This window comes from Choloepus didactylus, chromosome 17 (genome assembly GCF_015220235.1).
Source record: "Choloepus didactylus isolate mChoDid1 chromosome 17, mChoDid1.pri, whole genome shotgun sequence".
Taxonomy (NCBI): domain Eukaryota; kingdom Metazoa; phylum Chordata; class Mammalia; order Pilosa; family Megalonychidae; genus Choloepus; species Choloepus didactylus.
The window spans coordinates 17,641,735-17,653,420 of NC_051323.1; the positions used below are offsets into that span (position 1 = coordinate 17,641,735).

At 34.6% G+C, this 11,686-nt stretch overlaps 1 protein-coding gene across 2 annotated transcripts in view; it reads left to right on the forward strand.

Annotated features, from left to right (window-relative positions):
- Nucleotides 1-11,130, forward strand: part of MOB1A (MOB kinase activator 1A) — a 23,203-nt gene extending 12,073 nt beyond the window's left edge. For both annotated transcript variants that reach the window (XM_037807009.1, XM_037807010.1), the window contains exons 4-6: nt 1,233-1,366; nt 8,570-8,733; nt 9,565-11,130. In XM_037807009.1, the coding sequence (XP_037662937.1) occupies nt 1,233-1,366; nt 8,570-8,733; nt 9,565-9,642 (376 nt within the window). In that variant the 3' untranslated portion in view covers nt 9,643-11,130. The remainder of the gene's footprint in view (nt 1-1,232; nt 1,367-8,569; nt 8,734-9,564) is intronic.
- Nucleotides 11,131-11,686: the final 556 nt, after the last annotated feature.

Sequence of the window (11,686 nt, forward strand, 5' to 3'; positions counted from 1 at the left end):
ATCTTGCCTTGCAAAAGCTATGGTTTTTTCTATTTTATTCATATTTATAGTTCCTGTTTTAGTGTTTTGTTTTTTGCTCTGCAAAGAATAGTAAATAAATTCATAATGATGCTTTTTTTAGACTATGGCTAAATAATCAGATTTGCTTCACTGACACCTATGTTGTTTCTATTAACATGTTGGAGGAAACTCTGCCTTTATATAAGAATAGAAAAAGTAAAACACATTTTTAGATATTTCTCTTTTCCACTGCTTTAGTTTTTAAGGGAAATCTCTGGAAGTTTTAGTTGACCTTTTAATATTTGATTAGTTTTTCTTCTTGTGCTTATTTAGTATTAACTAATGCAGCACAGTTTAGAAATAAATATCTGACTTAAAGATGCTATATTGAAAAAAATATTTTCACTGTAGCAGATTTCTAGAAATATTGAAAAAAAGAGCTGGAACTCTTCAGCATCCATATGTTAAGTCAGGGCATGATGGGATTAATGTTTTGGTGTGTTTCCTTCCAATCCTTCCTATCTTTTTTTTTCCCCCTATAATAGATGGCTAGTTTTACATGATGATAGATGGTATCAGGTGTCAGGATGCTTACCTCTTGGAAAAAATTGTCCTTTCTGACTTCAGCTGTCATAAAGGAGAAAAGATACCCCAATGAGTTTGTAGGCCTGTTTTATTACGGTATTTTAGGAGGGATGTTTTTATTTCGTGCTATGTTAAGAAGTTTTACTCTTCAAGCTTCTTTAAAATAAATAAGATAATTCAGCTTACCTGTGGCTTAAAGTTTTATACAGTGAAGTGTTCCATAACTCTTGTTAAGCATTTTAGGTCAGCAAAGTGAGTGGAGGGAGTACACATGAGAGTGTTTTTGCTGGGAAATGGGGTCTTATAATCTTAGCTCTACAGATGATAACTTAATGGCCAGGTATGTAAGAATATAGTAGATCCATCAGCCCCTTACCTAGTCCTCACCATCCCCCTTCCTGACAGACAGGAATGCAGTTCTTTTATCTTTCCCAGGTGGTGTTATAAACATCCACATTACCTCCATTTTCTCTTCCAGTTATATCTGACACATTTTGGGATACTTCCAAGGGGAATTCTCACATCTTCAAGAGAATGTTTAGTAATTTATTGAAGTTGCAATGACAAAATGTAATCGTGCTTTGATTTCAAGTTGTACATTTGTTAGTGTTTTTAAAAACTTGATCGGTAAACATTTTTTTCTCCAGATATGAGTATCATTGGGCAGATGGTACTAATATTAAAAAGCCAATCAAATGTTCTGCTCCAAAATACATTGACTATTTGATGACTTGGGTTCAGGATCAGCTTGATGATGAAACTCTTTTTCCTTCTAAGATTGGTGAGTTAATGTTGTAGAGCTGTTTCTCTTTTTAAGTGATGATATTTCATGTTCTTTTTAATGCTCTATTATGTAAAAACAAAATCAGTAGACTGCCAAATACCGTTCAAGAAAGATCATACCACTGTATACTCCTCCAGCCATATTTGTGTCTGCCTGTTTCTTTACCAACACTGGTTTATTCTTTTTTTTGTCTCCATCTTTTCTAATTTGGGTAAATATATTTCTGTTTTAATATATATTTTTAAACTATTGATGAGGTCGAGCATCTTTTTTTAATCGATCATTGTATATTTTCTGTTTATATCCTTTGTTCATTTCTTTGTACGTTTAGAGATTAGCCTTTTGTTATACATGTTGTATATATTTTCCTCCAGGTTGCCTTTTGTTTTATTTTGTTCATGGGGTGTTTTTGCTGTATATAACTTTCTTATTTTGTCTTGTTAATCTTTTCCTTTATGACTTCTAAGTTTTAATCAATGATGAGAAAGATTTTCCCAACTTCAAAGTTATAAAAATATTTATCCATGTTTTTAATTTTATACTCTTGTGGGTTTGTTTTTACATTTAAATCTTTGGTCTGTCAGGAATTTCTTTTTTGAACACTACCTTCATTTCTTTCCAAATTGAAAATGCTGTCCAGTTTGTCCCAATACTTCAGTTTACTGAATAATCTCATTTCTTCCCTGATTATCATATGTGTAAATCAAACTGAATATCTTTATGGGTCTTTTAATTTCTATCTGATTATATAGAAATTTCATACCTGTTTTAATTACCATGGCCATATATCTTTCAGCATCTTCTAGGACTGGTCTCCCTTCCTTGCTCTTCTTTTTCACAGTTTTTGTGGGAATTCTGTAGATAAAATATTGTAAACTAAAATGTTTTGCTTTGCTATGCTATGTTCCTGCATGTAGTACATTCCACTCCCAAAGCCAGGCTTATCTGTTGTCCACTTGCCTGTCGATCTTTGTGTCATAAAGGTCAAAATGTCCTGCCTCCCCTCCTGCCTCCCTAAACAGCCTTGAGTGCCAGCATGTCTCCCTACCCTGAAAATCTCAGTGAAAACCGAGATGAGAATTGCTGGGGAGGACACTCTCCCTTGAGTTGTTCTCACGCTCGCCTCTCTTGACTTTTGTCTCAAGTAATTCATTGCATCACCGTGGTTACTGCTGGACAGAAAACCACAAGTTTTCATGGCTATTCTGGGTCATTTGTTCTTCCAGAGAGTTTAGAAATCATTTTGTCAAGGTGGAAAAAAAAAAAGTCTGAGATTTTTATTATCATTGCATTCATTTTGTAGATCAGTATAGGGATTCTTGTTCTTGTTACAATACTGAGTCTTCCTATCAAAGAACAAGGTATGTTTATTCATTTCTTCATGTCTTTTTTTATTTGTCTTCTTTCCTCTTATATAACTATAGTTTACTTTGTGTTAATCCTGCATCTTCTTTAAGGTCACTAGTAGGCATTTTATGTTTTTTTAATTGATATTTAGTTTGCATCTGGTTATTGGTGGTATATAGGATTTTTATATAAATTTTATAATTGACCATCAGAGTCTGTTTCTGTTAGCTTTTGCTTGATTCTCTTGGATTTTTTTAGGTATACAATCATCATATTAAGATAATATTAATTTTGCGTCTTCCTTCCTGATATATTTATTTCTCATTTAATTCTTATCTAATTATACTCACTAGTACTTCCAGAGCAATGCTGAGTATTGGTGATAATGGCAGACATCCTTTTATTGTTTCCTTACTTTTTTGCTAGTGCAGTATTAAGCAGAAGTTTTACTTTTGGTTTAAAGTGTATGGATTTTTTTTTTTTAAATAAATTCAAAGTTATAGGAACAGTTGCAAAAACAATACAAACCCCATACACAGAACTCCAGCATTCCCTGACCCCTCCCATACCCCGATCCACTAACTTTAACATGTTGTCAGACCACTATTTCTTTCCCTCCCTTCCTTCCTCCCTCCCTCTCTGTCATCCATCATCTATTGCTCTGTCTTCTGAACGTATGAGAGCTAGCTGCACACGTCCTTGAAGAAACACTGTAATTCACATATACAGTTCCATGAATAAGAACATTCTTTTATGCAATCCCATTAAGCGCAGCTAAGAAGTACAAGAGATTCAACAATGATACAAAGCTTACATTCTATATTTCCTGTTCGTTATGTCTCAACTGTGTCTGTTTGAGCCTCCTGTCCTCCATCCTCAGATCCCATCCAGGGTCATCCTTGGCATTCAATTGTCATCTATTTAGACTGTCTTTTTTTTGTTTTTTCCTCAATTGTGGAAACATATATACAGCCTAAATCTTCCCATTCCACCCCCTCCCTAGCAGTCCATTAGTGGGATTAATCACATTTAGAATGTTGTAATGCTATTTCCTTCCCACCATCCATTACTAGAAATTTCCTTTCACCTCAAACAGCAACCCTACACTCATTTCTTAACTCCCCATTGCCCCTTCCCCCATTGCTCTTAACCCATAATCTGCTTTTCATCTCTATGGTCATATTCTCTGATAATTTCCTTGTGTTTACTGTGGGGCTTAAAATTAAACTCTTAAACTCGTAAATCTTGTTTTTCTTTGATTAACCAACTTGATTTCAATAGGACACATAAACTATGTACCTATACTCCTCCATCCCCCACCTTTATATAGTCCTTGTCAAAAATTACATATTTTACATTGAGTTCAAAACCACTGATTTGTCATTAGAGTTTGTGTATTTTTTATCATGTAGGAAGTAAATAGTGGAGTTACAATTCAAAAATTATTGACTTCTGTTTGTATTCCATTGTGGTCAGAGATCGTGCTTTGAATATGTTCAATTGTGTTTTGTTTTTTTTTTTTTTTTAATTTATTGAGGCTTGTTTTATGTCCCAGCATATGGTCCATTCTGGAGAAAGATCCGTGATCACTAGAGAAAAATGAGTGTCCTGGTGATTTGGGATGTAAGGTTCTACATATGTCTGTTAAAATTCTCTGCATCTCTTTCTCCTTTCTTTGTTTCTCTGTCGGTAGGGCTCCCTTTAGTATCTGAAGTAGGGCAGGTCTTTTATTGGCAAACTCTCTCAGCATTTGTTTGTCTGTGAAAAATTTAAGCTCTCCCTCAAATTTGAAGGAGAGTTTTGCTGGATAAAGTATTCTTGGTTGGAAATTTTTCTCTCTCAGAATTTTAAATATGTCATGCCACTGCCTTCTTGCCTCCATGGTGGCCACTGAGTAGTCACAGCTTAGTCTTATGTTGTTTCCTTTGTATGTGGTGAATTGCTTTTCTCCTGCTGCTTTCAGAACTTGCTCCTTCTCTTCAGTATTTGACAGTCTGATCAGAATATGTCTTGGAGTGGGTTTATTTGGATTTATTCTATTTGGAGTTCGCTGGGCATTTATGCTTTGTGTATTTATATTGTGTAGAAGGTTTGGGAAGTTTTCCCCAACAGTTTCTTTGAATACTCTTTCTAGACATTTACCCTTCTCTTCCCCTTCTGGGACACCAATGAGTCTTAAATTTGTATGTTTTATTTTATCTATCGTATCCCTGAGATCCTTTTTGATTTTTTCAATTTTTTTCTCCATTCTTTCTTTTGTTCTTTCACTTTCTGTTCTGTGGACCTCTAGGACACTGAGTCATTGTTCAGCTTCCTCTAATCTTGTATTATGAGTATCCAAAGTCTTTTTAATTTGGCCAACAATTTCTTTTATTTCCGTAAGATCGTCTATTTTTTTTATTTAATCTTGCAATTTCTTCTTTATGCTCTTCTAGGGTCTTCTTTATGTCCCTTTTATCATGTTCCATGGTCTTCTTCATGTCTTTTATATCCTGTGCCATGTTTTCATTCCTCGATTGTGATTGTTTGATTAATTGTGCCAAGTACTGTGTCTCTTCTGATATTTTGATTTGGGTGTTTGGGATCGGGTTCTCCATATTGTCTGGTTTTATCATATGCATTAAGATTTCTGTTGTTTTTGGCCTCTTGGCATTTGCTTTGCTTGATAGAGTTCTTTCAAGTTGTAAAAAAAAAAAAAAATACCAATCTGAGTTTTCAGAAATACAAGTTGGTGGTGTACACTTTCTCCAACTAGCCAGAAGATGGCATCTGCAAGTCACCTATACCCCTCAAGTCAGTTCTCCCCAACTCTGTCTCTGTGGTGTGTGGGGAAATTATTTTTGTGGGGTTCAGTTGGTGAACTCAGTTTGGGTTTGTTGTTGGAGCTGTCCGCCCTGAATGTGGTGCGTGTGTCTGGGTGGTCAGGGAGGCAGGGCTGCTTTAATATTCAAACCTCCCAGGTGTTCCCAGAGATTCAAGGCTGCTGCAAGAGTCTAAGCCTTCATTTCAGTTCTGCCCCAGACCCTCTCTGTTGCTGACCCATAAACCACGGCATTGACGTAGCGTCCCTGGGTTTTCCAAGCGGGACCCCCTTCTCAGCTGTGATCTTCCAGGACCTCTGCTGTGGGAAGGCTGTGCTACGTCACTAGTGTGTGTCGTCCCTCAAGGGAAGCCCCGGGCCGCCGGGCTGTGCAGGGGCACTCTGCCTGATGCAGAGATTAGCCTGTAATTCTTGACTGGTGTAAGTTCTGAATGAAAGGCAAGTAGTAGAGCTGGGCCCCCACCCCTTTCCTCTTAGAGAAGATAGACCCCTTAGGGGGAGGTCATTAGCATTTCAGTGGTCTCTCTCTGCCTGTGCCACACCCCTGTCTGGGTCACAGAACTGGGAACTGAAAATGACCGAGGCTTTCTTCACTGAGTCAAAATAGGAACAGAGCTAGTCCGAGGGACCCTCCGGCTCTCCAAGGTCAGTCATCACCCAAAGCCTCTGTCTGCTTGTTGGGGATTCATACCTTGTATAGTGAGCAGTTCCCACTCGCTAATTAAAACCCCAGTTGGAGCTCAGCTGAGCTGTATTCCTTTGCTGGGAGAGAGCTTCTCTCTGGCACCACGAGGCTTTGTAGCTCGGGCTGTGGGGGAGGGGTCTCCCGATTTGGATCCGCAGTTCTTACTTACAGATTTTGTGTGTGATCTCAGGCATTCCTCCCAATTCAGGTTAGTGTATGATGAGTGGACAGTCACGTTTGTCCCCCTGCAGTTATTCCGGATTATTTGCTAGTTGTTTCTGGTTTTTTTTTAAGTTGTTCCAGAGGGACTACTTAGCTTCCACTCCTCTCTATGCCGCCATCTTAGATCAGATTTGTTTTTAAATGTCATATTAAGGGCATATCCATCCATTTCTATTATAAAAAAAGTTTAAAATCAGGAATGGTTGTGGTTTTATCAGATTTTTTTCCAATATGTATTGCTGACCATAAGATTGTTTTCAATTATTTGTTTAATATTCTGCTGAAAGAGTATTTTTTGTTGCTAATATTTCGATTAAGAATTTGGCATCCATATTCATGGATGAGATTGGTCCTTGTCATTTTCAATTTAAGGGTGTCATAAACAACATATTGTTGGATTCTTTTTTGCAATCTAGTTAGAGACTCTTTCAGGAGTAAATTTTATATCATGTTAATGCTTGGTCTGTTTGCTGTTCGTTAGCTTTTCCATTCTGTTATTAAACCTCTTATTTCCTTCCTCACAGATCATTTGTTGTATAGTAACTAGGCTTGAATATTTCCTATTAAATTCACTTGGAAAGTGCTTAGATTAGAATAAATTACTTATTATTTCTTTATTTTTATGGAAGATAGAAATAAAATATGCTTTTCACTTCATCCTCTTTTCTTAGCTTCCCATTCTGCAATAATTCATCCTAATATTCTGGAATCCTTATCCTTCTCATTTAACTATTATTCACATGCTGCCTATGCTTATTATTTATTATTTCCAGACAACTTTTTATTGTAATTTTTTTTGTTGTTTTTGGATTATCCACTTCCTAACATCTTTTTTTCTGATTAGGCACAAATAGGGTTCTTGTGGATTTTTGTTTGAATTTTAATTAAAGTTTATCTTTGAGGAGGTGTTTGTTAATCTTGTCTGTGCCTCTAAGCCCTGTACTTTCAGTTTTAGCTTTTAAAAGTGATTCTGGACTTTTTTTTTTTTTTTACGGTTTTGCATAATTTCTGTTTCATTTTCTTTATTAATTCCTGTACACTGTGAATCTGTCACCTTTCTGAATTTTGTAGGGACTATATAATTCAAATTATATCTTTTGTTTCACAGATTTATTTATATTCCTCCGTGCCCTTTTTGATCAAATTAAAATACCTACTTTTATCTCTTTAAGAATAGATTTCAAGTGGTATGTAAATTCCTCTAACTTTTGTGGATAACCTCTGAGGTTTAACTGTATTTTTTGTTTTTATATTTTTGCAGTTGTTAGATTTTACTTTTCTTCTTTGTGTGGAACTTCTTCATTAACTTCCTTTTATTTATTTATTTATTTTTTACCAGTTTACTTATTCTTCCTTTAATTTTTGATTATTAGATGTACTGCTGAAAATTTTTGTTTGACAATTTGATGACTGTTCAATAGTATTAGTATTAATGGTAATAGTTTTAGTAACAAAGAAACTCCTGGCATCCATTCTCCCATAATGTCATTCTGTTATATTTTTAAATGATTGTTTTTTAACATGTATATGAAGACAAACTTCATAAAACTATACATAGTTAACTCATCGAAGTATTACATTAATGACGACAATCTTCCTGTAAGTTTTTTGGTATAAATTAAATTCTGTAAATTTTAGCTCAGAATGGAATAAAGGGTCATATAGCTACTTTATCCCATATAATTTTTAACAAAAAATACCTAGTTCTCATGGAATTTTTTGTTGTTGTTTGTTTGTTGCCTTAAGAATGTTTCCAGTCTTGTGTGATTGTGAGTGTGTGCATAAGCATGTATTTTTCTTTAGGGTTACCAATTATAAAATGTTAAAAATTTTATTTATAATCAAAATACTTACTCTTGTTGCGTTTAATCTTAGGAAGAAACTCTCCATTATTAAACAATTAAAATTAAGTTTGGCTTTTGATTCAGCAACACCTTATGTAACTTGATGCCTGTGCCTGTTATTCTAAGGCAGAAAGTGTGGTGTCATCCTGTCTTTAGGAAATGAGCTTGTGTATATTTGAATGTGTGTGTTTGTGTGTTGAGATTGTTCATGGCACTGTCTAAACTGCTGTTCCATTAGATTAAAAAAACTAATTGATACATATATATATATTTGATTACAGGTGTTCCATTTCCCAAAAACTTTATGTCTGTGGCAAAGACTATTCTAAAGCGTCTCTTCAGGGTTTATGCCCATATTTATCATCAGCACTTTGATTCTGTGATGCAGCTGCAAGAGGAGGCCCATCTCAACACCTCCTTTAAGCACTTTATTTTCTTTGTTCAGGTAAGTTGAACCATATTGATTTCTTCATCCTTTTGTTTGAACTTATTCGGATTGGTAAGTTTAATAAAAAACATCATGTCCCTTGTAGAGTGAAGTACAAACAGTTCTCTCTTCTGTTTTGTTCTCTTTTCCACATTGTTTATTTCATTGATGTTGGTAGCAGCATAGAAAGGCATTATCCCTTCTGCACCTGGCTGCCCCATGTCCTGGTTTAGGATGTATCTTTGAGGGAAGTGGTCTATTGCCTTATGGAAGAGTATGACAAATTTAGGTCTTAACCTTGGAAACATATAATTCTATACATGTTTGCAAAATGTAAATATGTCTTACCTAGATCTTGTTTTGTAGTGGAATAACCTAATTGCTTTATAACAGATGTTTGCCTGTATTAATCATTGTGTTTTACAGATCCATGTACCACACAAAGGAGAAAATACTCTGCTATTCCCTGACTTCCTTCTGCAGTTATTAAATGGCATCTATTTATATTTATATGTGTGTGTGTATTAAGTAAAAAAGACCCACTGCAACTATTAAAAGGTTCAGTGTGTAGTTTACAGAGCATTGCATGCAAATTTGAACATATGTGCAATTTTTATTTTAATATTTTACTCAGTGAGGATTAAACTAATATGTACAGTTCCTTATTTAATAAGTCCCTTGTATGTTTAAAAAGAGAATAAAGTGTATCGTATTTTAAAATGTTCACAGAGATCGTTTCATATTTCTTTTGGCTTTCAGAAAAATAGAGTTGGAAATCCCTTCTCTAAATGACACGTAAACTTTCAATTTTAGATCCATTTTTAAATTTTATTTTTCTTCTCTCTTTAGGAGTTCAATCTGATTGATAGGCGTGAGTTGGCACCTCTTCAGGAATTAATTGAGAAGCTTGGATCGAAAGACAGATAAATGTTTCTTCTGGAACACCATTTCTCTCTTGCTTCATCTACTGCTAGAGCTATCTCTTTGCTATATGTTATAGACTAGTAATACAAACTTTAAGAAAACAGGATAAAAAGGCACTGATTGTCTGTGTCTACAGATAAAATTGTCCCAAAGGTAGTTGGCCTCATGGCTACAGAGTGAGACCTTCAGGACAGGCCAACTCTGAGCCCCTGTGTGACCAGGCCTGTTATCATCCTGGAGGCTCTCTCGGTTGTGGTATGTGATGACTGACCTGGAGTTTATTAGTGGACCTGTTATATTCTTTGCTGAAGAAAATGATTGAGTCTGTTTCAGATGACAGTATAATGGATATTAAGAGTTTTCACCTATAATTTATTCAAGTTTCCAAAACAGATTTCTAGCAACACCCTTAGATCACTTTTATTCCACTTCTACTTTACAAATAGAAAAGGCATTTTTAAGTTTCCTTAACATTTAGAACATTTGTGTCATTTTCGATAACCTTTTAGTTTCAAGTTTGTATGCTAGTGTTTTTATAGATAAGAATATATATGTGTATATTTTTATAAAACCCATTATTGCAGTTTAAATCATCGTATAACATGGGAACAATCAAAGTTACATCTAAAGTGATTTTTATTTTTAATCTTTATTTGGGATTTATTAACATATAAACCTATCTAAATTGTTAGGTGCCTATGTGTGTATCAGAAATAATTTTTTTTTAAGGCTTCTAAGGATGATCCTGTAGATTTCTATTTTTAAATGCTTCGTTCATTTTGGATTAAGAAAAAGGAAACTACCAGAAAAGTATGACAAATTTAGGTCTTAAAGCCACTGTTTTCATTCATGTTGCTTTTCAGAGGCCTTGGAACTCTGGGTAGAGGAATGGAAGAAAGTACTCAGAGTACTTGAGTTACTTTTGTTTTGAATTTCCTTTTTAAAAAAACACAGACTTTTATATGTTTTTATTGTGACTTGAGACTTAGTTAAGAGTAATGTATAAATGCACAAACTTTGTCCCAATAAGGATAACTTAAGGAAAACCACAATGAAAACCATGACGGTGTACACATTTTATAACACAGCTAAAGGTTGGATGTGCTCTGTCTATTCTTTAATATGTGTGTGTTTAAAGGAGACAAAATGGGAGGAATAAGAAAAAAAAATCTTCATTCTGTTAATATTAAAAGAATGGATTAGTTCCTTTGGGTGTTTTATCCTGTTTTAATAGTTTTTGTATCAAAATTTGAATTTCTTTTATATCTGTTGGGATAAGAAGAATATTCCCCTTTAGTGAAGAAAATGTCAATTTTTTCATCTGGCTTTGAGGATTTAGTAAACTCTCTGGCTGTTTAGAATGTATTACGCACAATAAGTATACTGGAAGAATTGCCAAACTGGCACAGCTTAAAATTCGTCAGCATTCTGTTTTTGCAAAGTACTCACCAACCATCTTGATGGCTTTAATAAAGGTTACATTTGATAGTATTTTAAAAATTTATTTTTATTATTCCACTAGACTATAAGGGAAAGAATTGTTTAGAAACTCCATTGTTAATAACTCAATTTCAGTAAATTCATAATTATTTACAGAATTTTAAAGGAAATAAAACATTTCATCTAAAGTAGGCTGAAACCATACATCGTTTGAGGAATTAGAGTGGGATGATTGCTTATGATGAAAAGAGAAAAGCCCTACATGAAACATTCCATATGCAGTGACTTAAGCTTATCCAATGGTCCCTTTCAATTTCTCTGTATGTTTATGCTGACCACTTTTTTTTTTTCAGGCTGCAAGGAATGAACTTATGTTTCTCTACCAGGGTTGTACTTCCATCATCATTTCTAATATTTCAAGTATTCTAACAAAACGGGGTGGTCTCCCTTTTCCCCATTTATTTTCAGTGATAGAAATCTCTCTCTTACTACTAGCGCCACAGTGAAGCAAAAATGGCCACATCCTAGAATATTAGTAAAGGCAGCTTGCTATAAATGAAAAGTTGTTGGTAATTTGAGACTCAGACTGGCCTTTTTTTTTTTTCTT